The sequence below is a fragment of the Pelophylax lessonae genome (genome assembly GCF_965119305.1).
Source record: "Pelophylax lessonae genome assembly, chromosome: 4".
In the NCBI taxonomy this organism is placed as follows: Eukaryota; Metazoa; Chordata; class Amphibia; order Anura; family Ranidae; genus Pelophylax; species Pelophylax lessonae.
This window is the reverse complement of record NC_138771.1, coordinates 55119957-55143719: the sequence shown is the minus strand read 5'-3', so window position 1 is coordinate 55143719 and position 23763 is coordinate 55119957. Positions and strand designations below refer to the sequence as shown.

Sequence of the window (23763 nt, the reverse complement as noted above, 5' to 3'; positions counted from 1 at the left end):
ATTTACCCACATGGGGATGCAAAGATGTTCTGTTCATACCTGTGCAGACAGTCCCATTGATGTTAATTAGTGTGGGTGCATGTGCATGTCTGCGAACAAAGACAGTGTGAGTTCAAGGACATGCACCTGTACGCACCCACATCCACACAGTTTTTAAATTGGGAGCAGCGGCGGTGTCCATACAGCTGCTGCATCTCAGTTGACATCAATTGAACTGCATGCACGCAGAGCCACCTGTGCATTCCCCAGTGGGTAAATACAACCTTTCAAGGGAGTATGCTGTAGTATGACCGATGTGAATGAGCCCTAACAGCCGGTGGTGCCAGCTGTCATAATAGAATGGCTGCAGAGGGAGATCTGTCCATCCTCGCTATTTAGAGTGGATGGAGGAATCTGTCACAATTACATCTACATGTGTATGGCTAGCTTTAGAGCTCACAGTGGGGCTATCAGCTCATCCTGGGATGCAGGCTAGGGGTAATGTCAACTTACAGGCTGTGATTCCAGCAAACATCTCAGCAAACCGTGGGTCCCGGTCCTGAGAAAAGAGAGGATCATTCTTATCAACCACAGGCTTGCCTCCTTCATGAACATTTCCTGCAAGGTTTGGTACAGGCACCTGTAATGACACACAATGAATACAAGCTGAGTGCACAGCCAGATGCCAGGAAGGGAGGAACAAGTGTTTCAGATACCCACCTGTGACAGGTCATAGGAGGACAAGCTGTCCCTTGGATGAACCTCCAGCTCTGCCTGCTGCTGCTGGACCTGCCTAAGGACACAGAAACAGCTGCGGAAATACTGCAGGCTAGAAGAGTACACATGCTTTATTAAAAGGAAGAAATAAACAGCAGTTTCTTCTCTGACTGTCTGATTCCGGCATTAGTTATACACTGCAGTTGTATTATTAACTAGCCAGATGAAATACATTTTTTTCCAATTTCATCTACTCATAAGCCAAGTTAATATAAATCTTCCATTAATCGAAAGTTCTAAAATTACAGAACAGACACAGCAAACATTTACTGCAAAAAATGGGATTTTTGACTTACCGTAAAATCCATTTCTCTGATGTTCATTGACGGACACAGCTCCTGATATTCTTAACCATTGGGTTATACTGCCCCCTACAGGAGTAGGACACTAGGCAGAAAAAAAAAATCTGGCTAGGCCTATGGTCAATCCCAGGGGGTACTATACTCCCTCTCTCTGCTATAGGTACTGTTTTGTTACAAGCAGTGTCAGGGAAAATACAACTCCACTGAGGGGTGGGTGCTGTGTCCATCAATGAACAACAGAGAAATGGATTTTACAGTAAGCCAAATTCCCATTTTCTATTTCATTCATTGACGGACACAGCTTCTGATATTCTTAACCATTGGGACGTCCCAAAGCAGTGTTAAACATGAGGGGTGGGAACAGCAAATAATTCCCAAGGCAAAAACAGTAGCCAACCAGGCAACAGGGGTTCAACCAAAACAACTGGAGCTCCCCTGAAAAAAAAAAAAAAAAACACCCTCAAAGAGGACCAAGTCCTCTAAACAGCAGCCTGCAAAACCTTGTGGCCAAAATAAGCATCCACGGATGCCAACACTTTCACTTTAAAGAACTTTGTGAAAGTGTGCACGGACGACGAGGTGGCCGCCTTGCAAACCTGAATCACTAATGCCTAATGACGGAAGGCCCAGGAGGCACTGAGCGCTCAAGTAGAGTGCGCCCTAATAGGGAAAGGAGGAACCTGACCCCTGATGGAATAGGCCTGAATCGCCGTCTTTCTGATCCACCTGGTAATGGTCGCAGAGGAAGCGGACAACCCAGTCCGACATCCGTAAGCACAAATGGTGAGTTTGAATTCTTAAAAGACTCCATAGCTGCCAGGTACACCTTAATTGCCCGAACCACATCCAAGGCATGCAAGGCAATTTCCTTCGGATGTTTTGGCCTGGGAAACAGGGAAGTCAACACAATGTCTTTATTCAAATGGAAATCAGAGACAACCTTTGGAAGGAATGATGGACAGGGGCAAAGAACCACCTTATCTCTGTGAACCACCAAGTAAGGTGATAGAAAGGATAACACCGCCAGTCAACACAATGTCTTCATTTCCATCTTCTGAGACAGCGAAAACAAGGGAATCTCCTGAAGATTTTCAAAGGTAAACTTCTTCTGGAGGACCGAAAGCACCAAATTGAGGTCCCAAGGTGGCAACGGAGACCGCACAGGAGGAACCAAACGCACCAGGGAGTGTGTGGCCAAGGGTCATTGAAAGAAGCCTGCCAAAGCCACACCTGCCCTTTGATGGTACTCAAGGCCAATTTGTGTTCAACCCCCCATGAAGAAAGGTCAAGATCCGAGCCAGCAAGAAGGAGCGAGGATGAACCCCAAGGGACTCACACCATGCGATGTACGTCTTCCACGTACGATGGTAGATCTTCCTAGAAGTAGATTTCCTAGCTTTTAACAGCGTTGGAAGCACCGATTCAGACCAACCCCTATCCTTCAGTACCTGGCTTTCAACAGCCAAGCCGTCAAAGCCAGCGAATATAAAGCAGGGTGGAAAATTGGCCCTTGGGACAGAAGATCCTCCCTGAGAAGAAGCTTCAGAGGAACGTCGGCGACCAGCCACACAAGATTGGCATACCAAGACCGGCAAGGCTAGTCCGGGCCACTAAGATGACCGGAAACACTTCTGCCTCTATCCTGTGTAGAAGTCTTGGCAGAATCTTGAGAGGAGGGAAGGAGTAAATCAGACAATACTGAGCCCACAAGGCAAGGATCCTGTGACCATGCCATGAACCTCTGCACCTTTCTGTTGAGCCGAGCCGCCAACAGAGCCATCTCCGGGGTGCCCCACCAGAGACACAACTGATGAAACATCTCCAGGATGAAGAGACCATTCCCCCTGGTCCAACGCCTGCCGACTTAGGTAATCCGCCTGCCAGTTTTCCACTCCGGGAATGTGTAAGGTTGAAAGCACTGGAACAAACATTCAGTCCACCTAAGTGCCGGCTACCTCCAGAGCCACCAGGACACTTCTTGTGCCCCCTTGGTGATTGACATAACCCAGGACTGTGGCATTGTCTGATTGAATGCGCACTGGACATCCTTGGAGATGATCCGTCCAATGTTCCAGGCACAGTCTGATCGCTCGGAGCTTCAGGATACTGATCGGTAGTCTGGACTCTTCCAGGGTTCAGACCCCCTGAGCAGAATTTCTGTCGAGAATGCCTCTCGCCCCGACAGGCTGGCATCCGTGTTGACCACTGTCCAATACAAGGGGAGGAAGGATTTGCCCTGCCGAAGCGCAGGAGAATGAAGCCACCAGATCAGGGACCCTTTTGCACCCCGGCTCAGCTGGATTAGGTTTTCCAGAGACTGCAGAATCTTGTCCCATTTAATCAGAATCTCCCTTGCAGGGATCTCGTATAGACACCATCAGGCCCAGCACTCGCATGCAAGTCCAGAGGAATGACCATCTGCTGGACAGCAGGAGGCGAATTGCAGCTTGCAGTTTCTGGAGTTTGTCCAGAGGAAGGAGTACTCTGGCTAAGGCTGAATCCAGAGTCCAGCCCAGATAGTCTAGTTTCGTGGAAGGAACCAAGGCAGAATTCTGAAGATTCAGAATCCAGCCGTACTTTCTCAGGGTCTGTATGGAGATCTCCAGGTTTTCCACCAGCGCAGTAGGAGACTCAGCTCACAGAAGAAGTTTGCCCAAGTAGCCCAGGACCGCGATCCCCTGCTGACGTAACAATGCTAGCACTGGGGCCAACACTTTTGTGAAGACCCGAGGAACGGAGGCGAGACCAAAGGGTAATGCCAGAAACTGATAATGCTCCTCTCCCATGGTAAAGCAGGGGAAGCGCTGGTGACCGACACATATTGGAATGTGAAGGTAAGCGTCCTTGATGTCGATGGAGGCAAGAAAATCTCCCTGATGCAGGGAAGCCACCACCATGCGAACAGACTCCATTCTGAACTTCTGCACCTGCACAAGCAGTTCAGTACCTTGAGGTCAAGAATTGGACTCACCTTGCCTTCCTTTCTGGGGACTGTAAACAGGTTTGAGTAAAACCCCTGAAAATGTTCCGAAGTCATAATCGGGACAATCACCCCTTGAAGTAAATGGTCTTGCACCGCCCCAAAGAGAACCTGTAAGCGGAACTGGGACAGTCGCAGGTTGGAAGGAAAAAACCTTTCCGGAGGGTAAGAATGATACTTGATCTTGTAGTCTTGTCGAAGTCCACGGGTTCAGGAACCAGCGAAGGCGTCCCCCCACCCCAGATACTGGTGAGGGCACACCTTCAAGCTGAAGGGGCCTTGTCCTCGGGTCTGGAGAAGCCCGCTCTTGACTTGCCAGACCACGCTTGCTTGGATCGTCCAGAGGAGGCCCTGAAGGGCTTCGATCCCTTGTCAGTCAACCCTGAGGGACGAAAAAACTTCTTTAGACCTGAGAAGAAGGGCCCACATCTATGACAAGGGTCCTTGCCCTTAATAGCCTGTGGAAGAAGGGTACTCTTCCACCCTGTGAGACCGTTAATGATATCATCCAGTGTAGCACCAAACAGGCAATCTCCTTAAAAGGGAAGATCAGTTAAGGCCTTTTTAGAAGTATGGTCTGCAGACCAGCATTTGAGCCAAAAGATAGGCCAAAGGACCACTGTTGAAACAGAGAGTTGAGCCAAGAGGGGAGCTGCATCCAAAGAGGTATCACAGATAAACTGCAGCCCCTGGACCAGCTGGTCCGCCAGCTCAGCAAAGGCGGGGCCCAGGGGATGACGCAACAGCTTAGCATATTCGGTCAGAGTCTACGACACCAGGGCAATGGTGAATATCGGCCTCAGTGCCGAACCAGCCAGGGTGTACATATAGCGGGCCACAGCCTCCACCTTTCTGTCAGCTGGGTCCTTAAAGGCCAGGGACTCTTCAACTGGAATATGGTTGCCTTGTTTAATCTAGAAACCAGATGGTCCACCACCGGTTAAATAGTCCACTTCTTAAGAAGAGACTCCTTATAAGGGTATCGCCTAGCAAAGCGCTTAGGGACCCCAAGGGGACACTTTGGTCGTCCCCACTCTGTAGTGACAATTCTGTCAAAATAGGAGAGGAAAGGTTACACCTTTGCCGCTCTGGATGGCTTGTGAGTGCCAAAGGAGACCTGCGCCTCCGTCGCAGCTGCAGCAGTGTCCCCCATCTTTAAGGTCTCATGTGCAAATACAATCAGTGCATCCCCAGTGCCTTTTCGTGCGCGGTTGCAGAAGTGGAGGAATCCTCTTCACTATCTAAGGGTTCAGGGCGCATGGTCGAAGACCTATGCAGGGTGACCCACATCCGCAGTGGCCAAATCAGATTCAGGATCTGAGGGGACAGATGAGGCAGGGGAAGGCGGGGGGTGCTTTTTTGGCAGCCTGTCGCCCAAAAGTCAACTCCACCTGGGACACAAAAGACTCCAGGACCGCTGTCAGTGCGTCAATGGATGGTTGGGACCCAGAGGGCCCCTGCGGCCTCATAGAGGGGGTCAGGTAGGGAAATGTGCTCTAAAAAGACTCCATGAGTCAACAGGGGGACCCCACAAAAAAGTGTAAAACTTTACTAAGGGATACCCCCCCCCCCCACCGCTCTGGCAGCACACCTGGTTGCCAGTCACAGAGCCCTAATCAAACCTTAGCAGAGAGGGAGAGGACCCCACCAGAATCACCACCCTGCAGAAACCAGGCACAGCAGCCACCAGAAGAATCTGCACTGCACGTATGGTGATCAGGAAAGGAATGGATCCAGGTTCAGAATACGACAAATTATCACTTTACTTTCTCTTCCAGTCAAGATGTTTTCTGTCAGCACAAGTACGCTGTATTAGAGCCTGGCTGGATTAGAGTGCTGACATTCCATCTTGTAGTCTGATTTCTGAAGTGCAGGAAACACAGAAGGCTAAACTCAAGGCAGGTGCAGGTACTCGTTCCTGACTTCAGTACTTTTGATTTACAGACTTAAAACAAGCATGCAAGTAAGAGAAAAGTCAAAATTCCTTATAGTTATATTTGTTTGAGGTCAGTGGAGAAGCCAGAGAACCAGCAGAACAGCCAAGCTACTACAATTTTCAAAGAACACTTCAGCAATGGCAGCTTCTGTAGGGTGAAATTAGGGTAAAGGAAGGCTGCAATAGCCAAAACGTGTTAGCATTTTATACTATATTGATGTCATGTAGCCAATAAAGAGTAACAAGAGGAGTATACCAGATGACCGGCTTCTTTTCTACTTTAAGTTTAGAAGAAGGCTTGGAAGAGATTCCCATTGGTCAGTGCGGTCATATGGCCCTGCTGACCAATGACCACTCGCCAAAGCAAGCATTAGAATGCTTACAGGTTCTAAAGCTGCAACTGAAGCATATGGTGTACAGATCTTCTCTAAAAGTAAACCTCCCCTTTAAAAGGATTCAAAAATTTGCAACAATTTAAAGTTACTAAATGACAATATGTAAATTGTGTTTTACCTAAATACTGTTAAGGGTGGATACTATAGGGTACATATGTTGAAATTTAAAAAAATTGACTATTGATGATGGCTGTCATTTAATTATCTTTCTGAACCTAGATCCTGTCATGTACATGAATATGGCAGCCTCTTTGGGGACATGGTTGTCTTTGTCTAGGACTGTGAGAAGTTGTACAGATACATTTTTCCTGTTAAAATGAAAGTTAAATGTTTATGAGCACAACAAACAGAAAACACAATTTATTTTTATTTTTATTATTCAAAGCAAACCCCCCCCCCCCCCCATCCATCCAGGTTTCCATGCTTTATTTTGTTGAGGAATCACTTTGAAAACCACCCTCCTAGCGTTTCTAGCCTGCAGGCAGGAGGTTGTGCTTAGCTGAGAAAGTCCTTTCTCTCCTCCTCCAGACGAAAGGGAAAAAATGCCCATGAAGACTCATGGGATGTATGACATCATTTTGGCCTAGGCCAGAAACCAGGAAGCAAAAAATGAAAAAAACTTTTTTTAAAAAATGAAAACAAGTAAATACAACTTCCTATCTAAGGCTAGCAGAAAATGATTGAAAATACTTGATGTTTGATGTGTTTGAAAAGTAAAGTTCAGCTTTAAGGCTTGTGGAGACTAATGAAAGATTTGATTGGTTTACATGGACAGTCCCATCCTTTTTCCAGTTCTTCTACACAACCCTACCTTGTCTACTTGTATACTTACTTTACATTGGTATTTGTACAGATAATGTATTCAATCTCATCAGAATATGGATTTTGGAAAGTGAAGCTGCTGGTGCGAAGTAACATCCAGTCTCGGGTCTTTGTGTGGAAGCGATACATCACCGACAGTACTTGTCCTTTAAGCTTTACTACCTAATGAGAAAATGAAATGTTGAGGACCTAAATTCCCTTGAACTCAAACTGAAGAACTGGTTGGTATCAGAATCTGATGTGCCAATACTCCCCATTCCACTCACACACTCAACTATTGGTTATTCAGGTAAGTAAGGTACATCCGTATCGGTATTACTTAGGAGGAAAATCCACATACAGAAATGCTGCATCCCAGAGAACAGGTTCTGGTGCTTTCTTTTCCTCTATTAACCTGTCTGGTACAGAATCCAATTTCATTCTTATCTTTGCCTTCAATATATCATTTTATGTGTGAATTCCACTTTATAGCCATATTTCAATCTTTAGGGAACAGACACTTATTTACCAACAGTAACTTCCTACACAGAAGCAGTCACAAGTCTTGATGGTCTCATTAGTTCTGACCTAAAAAAATGACAGCTAGCTGCTAAGAAACCGATGGATTCAAACTGGGTTGCCGACACTACAGTAATGGAAAATAGAGACTAAAGTTTAACTAAAGGCAAACTTTTTTTTTGTTTTGGATAGAGTGGAGAGGGATTAGAACACCTGTCAGGTTTTTATTGCTGCCTGTGCACTTACCCGTTGGGAAGATTTACCCTTCATATTTGTCCTGGTGACCATTACCATTAAAGGTGAAAGTAAATGAAAAATTTTGGGTTGTCCCCAGAACTGTAAAAGAGGGAAATCTTCAAATGGAGACACTAATTCTGGTGACCCTTGTGACAACCAAGGATTCCCTCACTTTGAATGTATTTCATCTCATTTTCTGTTTTGGCTATGGAATAAGAAGTGGAGAAAAATCTCCTCAATGGAACACTGATAAAAAAAACCTAACAGGGGTTTTAACCCTTCCTTACTATAATCTCTATAATCAAAATGAAAAAGAAATTGCCTTTATTTCCACTTTAGTAAAACACTCCCATATAAGAAAATAAATCTATGACTACAGAGCTTGTCAAAAAAAAAGAGAATACTTGGGGTATGTGGCAGGTAGAACCTTCTACTTGTTTATTAGACGCAGCGCCTACTTATTTTTGAAAAGCGTGTTAAGACCTGATGTCCTCTGCTGATGTACTCCTTTGTGCTCTAAGTCTAAGGGTACTACTAAGTTCCAGATATCCCTATATATATATATATATCTCACAAAAGTGAGAACACCCCTCACATTTTTGTAAATATTTTATTATATCTTTTCATGTGACAACACTGAAGAAATGTCACTTTGCTACAATGTAAGGTGGTGAGTGTACAGCTTGTATAACAGTGTAAATTTGCTGTCCCCTCAAAATAACTCAACACACAACCATTAATGTCTAAACCACTGGCAACAAAAGTGAGTACACCCCTAAGTAAAAATGTCCAAATTGGGCCCAATTAGCCATTTTCCCTCCCTGATGTTATGTGACTCGTTAGGGTTACAAGATCTCAGGTGTGAATGGGGAGCAGGTGTGTTAAATTTGGTGTTATCGCTCTCACTCTCTCATACTGGTTACTGGAAGTTCAACATGGCACCTCATGACAAAGAACTCTCTACTCACTACTTTACGCTGTAGCAAAGTGTAATTTCTTCAGTGTAGTCACATGAAAAGATATAATAAAATATTTACAAAATTGTGAGGGTGTACACACTTTTGTGAGATACTTTATATACTGTATATGAGATGGCACACAGCACATTTAGTTTAGGTTTTCATTGTTTCTCAATCAATTTATATTAATAAATGTGTATCCTAAACTGCTTGAAAGTCCCAAGAGGATATATTCTTGTAAACAGTCTATGATTAGGTCTCTTATTTCATTTGTCTTTAGAAATGTTAATAACTGTCCAGTTGTCCGTGTATAAATTTCGTCTGTGTATGCTATATTGCAGAGACCTTGTCTTATTACATCATTTCACTGAATATGTACAGCATAGGTACATTAATGTTGTTTTTTTTTTTTTACCCATTTCAATACTAATAAAAACTTTTTGGGATTAAAAAGTTACAAGTGCAGTTAGTTTGATATATGGTGACTGATATTCCAAACTGTCAGTCAATTGATTCCATAGGATGTTTATTTTAAAACAAGCCTTACAAACAAGGTTGTAGGTGATTAAAGTGGTTGTATCCCGCTTTTTGACACTTTTAACTACAGGTAAGCCTATAATAAGGCTTACCTGTAGGTACAATTAATATCTCCTAAACCGACACTTCCCAGATGTCGGCTACTAAATATAAAAGCGGCGGCGGGTGTATGAAATGTAAATGACGGAGATGTCGGCTCCGTGATCCACTTTTATATTTATTAGCCGAGATCAGGGAAGTGTCAGGGATAGGAGCGGAGATGACTCATATTGCAGAGGAGCTGTTTTAATGTAACATCGGCAAGTGTAACGTTACACACACTACTGTGATAAATCCATACCCTCCGTAGGTGCACCGGAAGTGAAGAGGGTATGGATTTCTCACAGGTATGGTTTTTTCACGGAACACCGGGAGCTTGCCGGAAAATCACTCCCACGCACATGCGCGGGAGTGATGTCATCGCGGCTCCGGCCAATCACAGCGCCGGAGCCGCTGAACCCAGAAGAGACGCAGAGGGATCATGGCAGCGCCTGCAGCGGTGTCTGGGGGTCCGTGTCGGGGCTTCGTTCTAAGGTAAGTAATACATAATGAGCTAGTATGCGATGCATACAAGCTCATTATGCCTTTGTCTTGCAGGTTTTTTTTTTATTTTCGGGTTTACAACCGCTTTAAATATGGAGCACATACAATTTTCTCTCCTCTGTCACTGCTAGTTACCTGCTGAAAGCTCTCTCGAAGATGACTCTGGTCTTCAGGGTGACAGAATTCAATGATGTCCTTTCCCAAGAGATCCTAGCAAAAGAAATCAAACTACTTAGTACTCTTCAAGAACAATTATGTCTGCAGTCTCAACATTCATACAAGTATGAAAGCAATATAGACCTATTACATGCTACAATAACCAAGTCAAGGTCATAAAAACAAACAAGGAATGATCAAAGGCACGGACCATCAAACAGTAAATAAACTAACTAAAACATGTAAACTAAGGCCAAATCCAAGGCAAGCCGTAACAAAACAAATGTGCTTTTCAGTCTCAGACATATCACAGACCACCAACCTGTGGTTGATACCCAATCACACTGATGCAGCGAGGGTCCACAAACGTGATGATCCCCTCTGTGCTGTGTCGTGATAAGAACTCTGTAGGAAGAGACATTCCATTCATATCTAGGCTCCCCGGGGAACTGGTGACCTGCAAAAGACAGCAATATACTTCATCCCTTTATTTATATTGAGCTGTGTAATAATATTGTAAACTTGTACTTGGATTAATGTTTGGCTATAAGAAATAAAGGGGCAGGTATTTATGGCTTCAGAGTGAAAATATAAGGTCTTTAATATTCAGGGTGTATAAATCTACTAAAAGAACAATGGAGGTCTGGAGGCTTAAGGAGACTCTGTCATCAGATCATTCATTTCAACAACAAACTTCAAAAAAAGGAATTAGTGACATAGAAAAATGGGCATCATCATATTCAGTGTTTTATAGTCCAAATGGAGGGAATGCAAAGGATTTTTAATTTTGGATAGAGTGGGGCATACTTCTTTTGGGGAGCTGTTTGTATTTTATTTGCTCCCAACACCAAGAAAAAAATGCATTGGTAATTTATGTTGCTAAAAAAATCAATATAGATAAATTGAGATGCCAGAGTATGCTTCAGGAATAAATAACTAATAAATTATATAAATGAGGAAACATGGAAAGACTCACAAAGCATTTCAGCATGGCTACTACAGCTCTGTGTTTTTACAAGGATTTTTCTGCTAGCAAACAAGAGCCAAATCTATTTTAGTATAAATAATGAGGATTAACAATATAACCACACTTAGAATTTAACTACTGTAGGCAATTTGTGTATTAGAATTATATTTGTTAGTTCTTGTCTAGCCATAATGATTACATTAATTCATTTCAGAGAATAATAAAAAGAACACAAAGGGAACAAATAAGTAAAACAGAAAATAGCACTGAATTTAGTAAATTATTGGTGGCAATTGTGTCTGGACTGTTTTCAGTGTCATCTTTATTATAATTATAATAAATACCACAAATAATATTCATGCTTCAAAATTTAATACTTTAATTACAATGCCTGCTTTTATAATATATACAATTGTAATCTGAAAACTTTGTATAAAACTCATGTAAAAATGTGCAGTTGGATTTATGTTTGAAATAATAATGCTGGCCAGAAAAATGAGATAGTTGGAAATAAGTGTTCAATGTTTACAGTCAGGGCCGCTGATAAGGGTGCACCAACCGATCTCCTATTCAGAGCCCGGGCCCCATTATTTCGACAGGGGGGCCCAGGCAGCTGACAAGCAGGGGGAAGAGATTTGTGGACAGGGAGGGTGATCTGTGCAGTGGGGAAGCAAATACTGGAAACGATCCTGTAGGCCCTCCTGCTGCAGCTGAAAGCTGACTTCTCCTTCTCTCCCTAAAGCTGGCTTTCAACTGCTGCAGGATTGGTTCCAGTAATTGCCCCTTCACCACACCGAAGACACAATAAGTTTGCATGATCCCTTTTCCCCTGCTCTCTGCCCCCCCCCCCCACCTTTCCTCGTTGTGCTGCCAGCCTCCCCCTCTTCCTCCTGCCAGCTACTGTGGGCAAACGGGGATCATTTCAGTATGAAGAGCATATAAGACAATGAGTGATCAGTACCGAAGTCTCCCTGCTGTCAGAATACTAAAGGCTCAGTGGGAGTGATTCCCTCGTGCACATCTAGTGTGTGGATGTGGGAATCAGGTAATTTTTTTTTTTTTTTTTCGTTCCACCCTTTGATTGAATTAAAAAAATGTAGCATTTGTGGGCTGCCTTACAGTTCTGTCTTGAGAAGTGATAAGTTGGTTTTCTGCAGAAGGACTACTACTACTACTTCTGATGCTGCTGGCAGAGGACAGGATTTTCTACTCAGACTGTAGTTGTTTTATAAAATAAATAAACTGTAAGACATTGAACGCTTTTTGTTTTCATGCACTTGGAATGTATTTAGCCATTTTGGGTTGAAGATTTAATTGGGTTTTAACCACCTAAAAATCTGTCTTTGACTAAACTCAAAAACACAGCTTGACATTTTAGGAGAGTGCCTTTGATTTAGCTAAACTGTGAAGTATCTTTGAAAGAGTACAAAACATCACAGGATTGGCTAAAATCCCAAAACTTGGATGGACCCACCCCCAAAAGAAGCACCATGCAGCTCTAAAGATGTCCAAATAGTCTACTAAACATGGCGACATGGCATCGGTAACAAATTATTCTGAGAGAGTAGTTTAGGGATTGCTTACAGTCCAACTCCAGCCAAGATTTTAAAGTTTTACTCCCACATGCGCATGGGAGTCACATCATCACGGTACAGAACAGGTACCGTCAATGTACACTGAGCTGCACACGCGCCACTCATTGTACATGACAGCTGACAGGCACAGGGAAGCATTTATGATAGAAGAGTCCGATAGAGTCTCTTCTGCCGTAAAATCCCTACCTGTCAGCAATTTTTAGAATATTGAGTTTTATACCACTTTAACTGGGAAAAATTTGAACTTAATGCAGTGCTGAAACGCCTCTTGTATGGATGAAAATGGATTGTTCTACCAATCAGACCGTGATCACAATCAGAACCGTGAGCACAAAATTCTAACCTGTAGCCTGCCAATTGCAACCAGGCAGTATTTACTCCCCTGGCCCACTTCAGCATCCTCTTCAGGTATTGTCATTCCTGTAAGAGATCAAACAGGCATACAACATAAGTACATACTCCAGCAGCATATACAGAAAATGAGAAAAAAAAAATCACATTTAGCAAAAGTAAAGAAATATCTCAATAATATGACATTTTACAATGCACTATTATACAGCTGTATAACTAAATATATGGAATGTACACATTTGCATAATGCACACTCAAATACACCCACGTTAACTGGGAAATATTTATAGAATCAAGTTTTCTTATAATGAGAGGCAAGTAAAACGGTACATTAAACTATTTTCTTGCACGAGAAATGCATCCGTTAACCTTATATGTAGATGATGTTGTGCTGCCAGTGTACGCGTCATGGTAAAAGGGGGTTAATGAAGCCTCGGCTGTGGATATTTGAGAAGTTGCTGTCCCTGGTTCCCCCTGTTCAGCAGACACACAATTGAAGAATGTTGTTTATTGGTAGCAAATCAGAGGCGATGGAGCACATTTGTGTCTCATTAGAGGTATTTTTATCACATGCAATTCTCCACTGCTTGGAGCCATCCAAACTTCCTGTTATGAATTTGGAAAAAATGCAGATTTTTTTTCTCTTTCTCTGCAGTTGGTTTAAGCATTTTCCAAGCTCATTTCACAAGGTTCTGAGTAACGTAGTGATGGCACAGGAGCGAGTGAACCAAAGCCTATTTTATCTGAAGGAATTGCAAGAAAATTGACCATCCTGAATGGAAACAATATCCGTCAACGTAGTATTCCTACAGATATCATTATTGTCTAAAAACCTGGCACAGAGTCATAATGTGGTCAGGTCTAAATACAAAATTGATTACGCTTACAGATTTCCTGAAATCCCTGTGATTTATAAGCAGAAATCAAATACAGGTCTTAGATGTCACAATCATTTGTAATATATAGTTATTTTCATCCGTTTCAAACTGCAGATACTAAAACCTTATATCCTATGTTTTGTAAAAACAAACATTATTGATCACTGTAAAGGCTCATTTAAACTAACAGTTAGGGGGCAGTAAAACCCTGCAGTTAAGGTGCGTTTTTACCCCCTTTAAACACGCTCCCCCTATAGCTGGGAAGGCAGCAGCGAGGGATGTACACATGCCATGACCATGATTCTCTATTTCATGGCCGCAGCAGGAATTATACCCACTGCTGCGTTTGGTGGGCAAAACCGCCTGGCGAATGTGACCTATTCAAGTGTGTGGGGCTACACTGCAGCCACTCCACAACTATACATATGGTTGTGGCATGGTAGTCCAGCATTTATCATAACCGGTGATGAGGAGCTAATACAACACCTCCTCAGTGCCTTTCTAAAGCCCCGTACATACGATAAGAAATTCGGCTGGGAAATTTCGTCCGACGACCGATCTGCCGATTTTCGGCTTGTTAGTATAGTGCTTTCGACAGCCGACTCCGACTTTTTGGCTGACAAAATCCTGATGTGCAGGCATTAAAATTTTTGTCCTCCGTCAACACACGTCCGATTTTCGTCTCGTTAGTACAGATTTCGACGGGGAAAAATCTTATGAGCAAGACTAGGCATGCTCAGAGATGAAAGAACACATACAAAGCAATCCAACACATGACATCACTTCTGAAGTAGAATTCTGTCGTACGGGAAAATTCGTGTGCAGTCTAGAGCACATTCCAACCAACGGACACCACTCTGGACAAAAGACGGACGACCGGTCAGCGGAAATTTGTTGCGTGTGTACGAGGCTTTAGGCAAGTGTAAATGTGGCCTAAGAGCTCTGTGCCTGGGTCTATGCACCAGTCTCTCCACACCTGTGAAAGACGACTGCGTGGGCAAGTCCATACTAGCGTTGTGTGTCCATTCACCTGTATGGACCATATGCACATTGGCAGTAATCGTGTGTCAAAAAATCCGACAGACTGGTTATACCCAAGTTGATCGATGGATCAACTTGGGTACAAACAGCCTGCCAATACATGGATCGAAATTTGGCCAGTCCATGCTGAACAGGCCCAATTTCAATCAATCTATGGCTGGTTTTAGGTAGGCACCTCTTGGTAACAACATAACCTGAAAAGGCTGCCCAGTGGCCCCTTGGCCCAGGGATCCATAGTATGCCAGAAACATTCATCTTCTAAAGCTGGCACCTGCTGTTATTATGAGTAAGTCCAATTTATCATACAAATGGCCAGGATGAAGAAAAGAAGGCAGGGGTCAAACATCCATTTTAAAGCTAATGTGTAAGTATTGCTTTTTTTTGCTATTTACATTAGTCCACCTTAGACCAAGGTAAGTATGCATATCTCATACCTGTCTGATCCTTGTGTAAGCTGCAAACCAATGTAGGAGTCAAGGCTACTATAGTGATAGCAGAAGTGTTCCGTATCCAATGACAAGCAGCTGCCCTTCTGCATAGTAACCACAGAAAGGCAATGACAAGCAGCTGCCCTTCTGCATAGTAACCACAGAAAGGCACTATGATATTCCCAGAATGCCTTGTATTGAAATGTAACGAATACAAGGCATTCTCTGATTGGATGAGGTTAAGATCGAGACGTCACTACCCCTGCTCTCCACCTCATCCAATCAATGGAAATATGTACACAGTACTTACATTCGTCCAAGCTGGAGGTATGCAATAAATATGCAAAAAAAATTGCGGTAGTAGTACCATAGGTTACATCTAATGGAAATCAACAGGCACCTTTTCGCCATCCTAAAGCCCCGTACACACGCAACGATTATCGGCCGACCGATCGTCCGTCTTTTGTCCAGAGTTGTGTTTTGTTGGTTGGAATGTGCCTAGACTGCACACGAATTTTCTCGCCCAACAAAAATCTGCTTCAGAAGTGATGCCATGTGTTGGATTGCTTTCTTTGTGTTCTTTCTTATCTGAGCATGCCCAGTCTTGCTCATAAGATTTTTTCCTGTCGAAATCTGTACTGACTGACTGCACGAAAATCGGCCGTGTTTTGACGGCCAACAAAAATTTTATAGTCTGTACACCAGATTTTTTTCGGGCGAAAAGTCGGATTCGGTTGTCGGAAGCATCATACTAACAAGCCGAAAATCGGCAGATCGGACGTTGGACGAAAATTCCCTGCCAATTTTCGATGCATGTGTACGAGGCTTAAGTCCCATAGCCTGTTTATATTTTTGAAACTAGAGTTTCTGGTGTTTGTTTCTTTTTGGATAATTCAGAATTGTGTATTTTATTTAAGTGTGTCATTAGTTATGTAGCTTTTCTATTTTTTTGTAATACTTCAGTGCAACAAAAGTTTTTATTAAGGCTTTAGAAATACAGGGAGTGCTGTGGTATGGTAATATAAGAACATGGCTTTTAAGCACTTGACCTCCAGAAGATTTACCTCCCTCCATGACAAAGCCATATTTTTGCGATACAGAACTAAGTTACTTTAACTGAGAATTGTGCGGTCATGCGACGCTGTACCAAAATAAAATGTATGTCCTTTTTTCCCACAAATAGAGCTTTCTGCTGGTGGTATTTGATCACCTCTGCGGTTTTTTTTTTTTTTTGCGCTATAAACAAAAAAACTCGACAATTTTGAAAAAAAAACAAAAAAAAAAACAATATGTTTTACTTCTGCTATAAAACATATCCAATAAAAAATTTAAAAAAATCTAATTTCTTCATAAATTTAGGCCAATATGTATTCTGCTACAAACATTTGGTAAAAATAATCCCTATAAGCATACAGTAAATTGATAGGTTTGCACAAACGTTATAGTGTTTATAAACTATGGGATATATTTATTTATTTATTTTTTATTCTTTACTAGTAATGGCAGCAATGAGCGACTTAGCCCCCGTTCACATGCAAGCGACGCTACTTCGCACCGCGACCTCGGAGCGGCCGCCACGGACTTCATAACATTGAAGTCTATGGCGGTCGCCTCCTGGTCACCCCAAACAAGCTCCGGACCCTTTTTCTAAGTCGGAGCGACTTGTGTCGCTCCTATTAGAACGGGTCCGCAGCTTCCCTATGGGAGGCGACCTACAGCGACCTGTGAGGCGACCAGGTCGCCTCACAGGTCGCTTTAGTGTGAACGGGGGCTTAGAGCAGGACCGCGATATTGCGGCAGACATTCTGACACTAATTGACACTTTTAGGGACCAGTGACACTAATACAGTGATCAGTGCTTAAAAATATGCACTGTCACTGTACTAATGACACTGGCTGGGAAGGGGTTAACAACAAGGGTGATCAAAGAGTTAACTGCATTCCTAGATAGTGTTTTTTTAAACAGTGGGAGGTGCTTTTACTAGGGGAAGACATGGATCCATGCCTTCCCCCCTGCCGCAAAGGCGATCTGCCTTGTTTAGGCCGTTCTGCCCCTCTGCTGGATCATCCGTGGGTGCCGGTGGACATCAAGTCCGCATTACCCAGTGCTTGCGCAATTCCTACACGGAAGAGCTGGATCACGTATATATGTCCACAGGTGCTGCCCTGCAGCAATAAGACTACTTTCGGACAGACCTGAACTGGTTAAGGTCCTATTCACACCTGCAATAGGGCCATCTGTGGATTCCTGGGGCAGGAATAACATTTGTTAAATAGTTACCTAGTTAGTTTGGTTTAAAAAAGACACAAGTCTATCTAGTTCAACCCACAGACACACACAAATAGAAAACATCCGTATACACAATCCTTTACCACAGTTGATCCAATGGAGACCAAAAAATAACCTAATACAGCATGTTCCTATTTGCTCCAGCAGGGAAAAAAATTCCTTCCTGATCCCCCCAGAGGCAATCAGATATTCCCTGGATCAACTTTACCTATAAGTATCCAGTTATATTAGTATAGGTATATTTTGTGCATTAGGAAAGCAAGGTCCATAAAGACATGGATGAGCGAACTTGACTGGCCTACACAGAGTCCTGACCTCAACCCAACAGAACACCTTTGGGATGAATTCGAACGTAGACTGCAAGCCAGGACTTCTCGTCCAACATCAGTTCCTGACCTCACAAATGCGCTTCTGGAAGAATGGTCAAACATTCCCATAGACACACTCCTAAACCTTGTGGACAGCCTTCCCCGAAGTGTTGAAGCTGTTATAGCTGCAAAGGGTGGGCCAATTCATTATATTGAACCCTACAGACTAAGACTAGGATGCCATTAAAGTTCATGTGCGTGTAAAGGCAGGCGTCCCAATACTTTTGGTAATATAGTGTATTATGCATGCAGATTTTTGGCAAGTGCATAACTTTACATTTATCAACATTAAACCTCATTTGCCACATGGTTGCCCAATTAAACAGTGCATTGAGGTCAGCTTGTAAGTTGGAGACATCCTGTAAGGATGTTATTCCGCTGTATAGCTTGGTGTTATTTGCAAAGACTGAAATGGTATTTTTAATGCCAGACCCTATATCATATTCAAATATATTAAATAGTTAAGGGTCCCAATACTGAGCCTTGGGGTACACTTCTAATAGCTTAGACCAGGGGTGTCAAACTCAATTTCATTGAGGGCCACATCGGCATTATGGTTGCCCTCAAAGGGCCAGTTCTATCTGTAAGACTATGTATGCAGAGTTCAGGAGTGTGCTACATACAGAGTGCAGGGTTCAGGAGTGCGATACATACAGAGTGCAGAGTTCAGGAGTGCACTATGTACAGAGTGAAGAGTTCAGGAGTGCAATATGTACAGAGTGAAGAGTTCAGGAGTGCACTATGTACAGAGTGCAGAGTTCAGGAGTGCACTATGTACAGAGTGAAGAGTTCAGGAGTGCACTATGTACAGAGTGAAGTGTTCAGAAATGCACTATGTACAGAGTGCAGAGTTCAGGAGTGCGCTATGTACAGAGTGCAGTGTTCAGGAGTGCGCTACGTACAGAGTGCAGAGTTAGGAGTGTACTGTGTACAGAGTGCAGAGTTAAGGAGTGTACTGTGTACAGAGTGCAGAGTTAAGGAGTGTACTGTGTACTTGCAGGAAGATCATCTGTCCCCGCCATGAGTGCATGCAGGGCAAGCAGGTATATGTGAGAGCCGCATGCCGCCAAGAGGAAAGCTGTCCTTGTAAACACAGAAGGCTTCTGTGTTTACAAGTGATAGTGGAGAGTGGGGATCAGAGGGCGAGAGCCAGAGGTGGCGGAATGGAGTTCCACCACATTCTGGCTAAAAGAAAGCCATGGCTGCAAGGGGCCACAGGAAATAGCCTGGAGGGCCGGATTAGGGCCCCAGGCCTTGTGTTTGCCACATATGCCTTAGACCATTCAGATTATGTGTGTGAGAACAGCTACAGCCAATGAGCCTGTACAAAGCAATAACAGGCTGACAAGAGCCACGGCTGTCCACATGTATGCCTGCATCCAGGAGTCAAGGACATAAGGACATCAGGCCTGGAGACAAACAGTCTGCCTCCAGTGATGATCATCTGTCCCTAACTGCAGGTAACCGCTGGATAAGTTAATACATGTGAACGGCAGTGGACAGCCGTGGCTCCTAACAGCCTGACACCGCACACATCTGTAAATCCTGTGGGGCATACAAGTAATACAAGTATGCTGCAACCACCGTGTTACACCTTTTTTTGTTTTTTACAGTGAAAGGAAATGTCAGATCGTCTAACAGCCTTGTATTCCTGTTGCACACATTACCACTTACACTTCATCTCCCTCCAGAATTTCCTCTTAAATGTTGCTCTCCCAAGCTGTCTTTGTAGAAGAGACATTGCTCTTTTTTATCAACACTATTGGAAGCTCCTGCACATAAGTAGCGTTACCCCCTGTGGGACCATGCACAGTTAGATCAGAAACAGAATCAAAGCACATACAGAGTACACACATAGTCACAGAACACATGGAGCACATTCAAAGTACAGAAAGACAACACAAAACACACACAGTCAGAGCTCACATACAACCAGAGCACCCACAAAGGCATAACACACACAGAGCACACATAGAGACTGTGGTCATGCTGCAAGAAACTGTGGACATGCTGTATGAGTTGTCGGAGACTGGGGAAATGGCACAAGAGATGGTCAGAGACTGCAGGCATAATAAAAGAAATGGTCAGAGACAGACATGATACAAGAGATGATTAGAGACTTCAGACATAATAAAGGAGATTTGGGAAAGAAATTGGCTGCACACCTCCGCCGGTCCAATAGATTTATTGAAACATGTATAAAACTGCCACCAGGACAAGGACAGAGACCATAGAAAGGTTGAAGCATTTCACACTGGCAACGTGCTTCTTAAAAACCTGTTTTGAAGAAGCACATTGTCAGTGTGAATTGCATCAACCTTTCTATGGTCTGTGTCCTTGTCCTGGTGGCAGTTTTATACATGTTTCAATAAATCTATTGGACCGGGGGAGGTGTGCAGCAACGTTCTTTCTCAAGTTGTTTACACGGATGCGAACCAGGGCTAGCACCCAGTCCCACCTGTCCTCAGGATTGCATCTCTCACCTGGAGCAGCCAATTGGCCTCTCTGTTTTTCCATAATACAGAAGATGGTCAGAGACTGTGGACATACAGTAGTATAGGAGAGGGTCAGTGACTGTAGACATGAAACAGGAGATGGTCAGACTGCAGATATGATACAAGAGATGGTCAGACTGCAGATATGGTACAATAGATGGTTTAAAGGCTGTGGAAATGGTACAGGAGATGGTCAGAGTCTACGCACATGGTGAAAGAAATGGTCAGAGACTGCAGAAATGATACAAGGGATGGTCAGAGACTGGGGGGACATGCTGCAAGAAACTTTGGACATGCTATATGAATTGTTGGAGACTGGGGACATGCTTCAGAGACAATCTTTGACTAGAGACATATTACATGAGACTACTATACCAGGGCAATAGGAAAATACAGATTAGGGTCTGCAGGGGCACCAAAGGCTGCACAAAAATTGCCAAAGAGCCACAGATTGGTTACCAGGGTAGTAGAGTTTTGCAAAGTCAGAAACCACACTGGGCAAACTTAGGCAGAGTACACAGTGACAGGACGCAATAAAAACACACCCAGGCCACACATGCATGCTAGGACAAACACGCACAATCAGAGCACATTGTCAGAAAAAGACTTGCCTATAGCACAAATTAAGTTTCTAGGCCGACAATGGACCAGGCAGATGTGCACAGATGTGGGCATAGGAGCGCACATGTGCTTAGCCAGGTGCGCGCCTGTCACCATTACTGGCGCCAAACTGACTAGTTAAACAAGGCTACAGCATTTGCTCATCGCTGTTTGATTTCTTTGTGCTTTTTTCCTGATACCTGTTTTTGTCCTCTGATCTTGACCTGGCTTATTCCCGTCCTCACTTTTCTGCTACCTGCCCTAACCTCAGCTTGTCCCGGGATTCTGCTTCTGCCTTCTGTTCTTGCCTGATCTCCTCCACCGTTGCTGACGCTGGCTTATGACCCGGATATCCCACTGCCTGTCCTTTATGCCTGATCTGTCCGATTGTTACCGACCCGGCTTAACTGACCCTGCATCCTGCTCAACCAGCCTGTTTCAGCTCTTCAGGCCAGCGAGCTCACATCTTGCTCCAGCTTCTTGCTGCACATGCCAAAGCTCTGTGCCAGCTCATCGGCCACCAGCCTGTTCTACTGCCACATCCACTTGCTGACTACTGCTACCCACGAAGACTACTGAACTGATCCCAGGCACTAATACCTCGGCATGCTCCCATGGCTGCTGTCTCACTATTAGTGGCCTCCTAAACAGGAGCTGTACAAGAGGCCTTCCTCTTCATGTCAAGCTCACTACCATTCATGTACGTGACACACACACAGATATCAGAACAGTCTAGTGAAATATGGAGGCCTGGTCTAGTGAAATATGGTGGCTTGGACTAGTGAAATATGGAGGCCTGAGCTAGTAAAATATGGAGGCCTGGTCTGGTGAAATATGGAGGCCTGCTCTAGTAAAATATCCTGGCCTAGACTAGTGAACTATGGTGGCCTGGACTAGTGAACTATGGTGGCCTGGACTAGTGATATATGGTGGCCTGAACTAGTAAAATATTGTGGCCTGGACTAGTGAAATATTATGGTCTGGACTAGTGAATAATGGAGGCCTGGTCTAGGGAAATACGGAGGCCTGCTCTAGTGAAATATGGTGGCCTTCTCTAGTGAAATAAGGTGGCCTGCTCTAGTGAAATACGGTGGTCTGATTAGTGAAATACGGTGGTCTGACTAGTGAAATACAGTGGTCTGACTAGTGAAATATGGAGGCCTGGACTAGTGAAATATGGTGGCCTGGACTAGTGAAATATTGTGGCCTGGACTACTGAAATATGGTGGCCTGGTCTAGGGAAATATGGTGGCCTGGTCTATAAAAATATGCTGGCCTGGTCTAGCGAAATATGGTGGCCTGGTCTAGCGAAATATAGTAGCCTTGTCTAGGGGAAATATGGTGGCCTGCTCTAGTGAAATATGGTGATCTGATCTAGTGAAATATGGTGGTCTGGTCTAGTGAAATATTGAAGCCTGATCTAGTGGAAAATGGTGGCCTGGACTAGTGAAATATGGAGGCCTGGTCTAGTGAAATATGGAGGCCTGGACTAGTGAAATATGGTGGCTAGCTCTAGTGAAATATGGTGAGCTGGTGTAATGAAATATAGAGGCCTGGTCCAGTGAAATATGGTGGTCTGGTCTGTTGAAATATGGAGGCCTGGTCCACTGAAATATGGAGGTCTGGTCTAGTGAAATATGGAGGCCTGGTCCACTGAAATATGGTGGGCTGGTCTAGTGAAATATCGTGGCCTGGATACAAAAGCATGATGTGCTTAGCAGCATACATGAGATGAGGGTTTGCAAAGATTTCAGTCATGGGATTGCTGAATGTAAATATGGAGACTTGGAGAGTATTAACACAGGTCACTAATGCATCAACAAAATGCACAGGACTACAGGAATAAAAAGGTTCTGATTGGAATTTCACTTTAACCCCTAAATGCCACCTCCCAGCGGACCTTTAGGTGGGCTTTCAGTAGGTGGCACAGCTTTCCTATCCTGTGACTGATGTGATTGGCTCTCACAGCAGTCACGTGATCTACAGCCTGTCCCTCTGGTTCCTGGTAGAAGCTGTGAACGGGAGCCGTCAGTGACAGCTCCGTCAGTGTGCTGCAGTGGCTAAGCATGAAAGCCCACTTTTCTTGCTGCCACATATATGCATTATGCGGTCAGCAAGAGGTTAAGAAGGAACAGTTCTTCCTGGATGGTGTGCTGAGTGAGCGAGCCCAGGAGCTCTAATATAAGCCAGGAGAATGTCAGTTTCCATCGATGACAGATTAGTTATTCTTGTGTCAGGTTATTGTAACCAAATGTTTTATGTAGTAAATACTAAAGAGTTCAGCAATGGAAAATTCTTCATTCAGACATCTATAAATTAATGTCTGCAATGCACTGCAGCTTGCCTTATTCCGATGAATTAAACAATCGTCTGAAGACATATGACTATAGCTCCCATTCAGTAAGAGATTAAAACAAACTGAAAGCTGAACACCGAGATAAGCAAGTATTGTCTGAATATAGGTATATAGATGCGTATCCCTCTATGAATATGTATGTGCTTTGTGCATTTTCTTCAGATCTTTAAGTAACACAAAATGAAACCTCTATGCAGGAGCTTCCTGTAACAAAGACCGGTGTTCCGTGAAAAA

General features: G+C 43.8%; 1 protein-coding gene across 2 annotated transcripts in view; it reads right to left on the bottom strand.

Moving 5' to 3' along the window:
* The window catches only part of ARNT2 (aryl hydrocarbon receptor nuclear translocator 2), a 228672-nt gene that overhangs the window by 24324 nt on the left and 180585 nt on the right, over positions 1-23763 (bottom strand). For both annotated transcript variants that reach the window (XM_082253227.1, XM_082253228.1), the window contains 6 exons: positions 13066-13142; positions 10483-10617; positions 10140-10214; positions 7202-7353; positions 700-772; positions 493-619 (listed from right to left, as the gene is read on the bottom strand). In XM_082253227.1, the coding sequence (XP_082109353.1) occupies positions 493-619; positions 700-772; positions 7202-7353; positions 10140-10214; positions 10483-10617; positions 13066-13142 (639 nt within the window). The remainder of the gene's footprint in view (positions 1-492; positions 620-699; positions 773-7201; positions 7354-10139; positions 10215-10482; positions 10618-13065; positions 13143-23763) is intronic.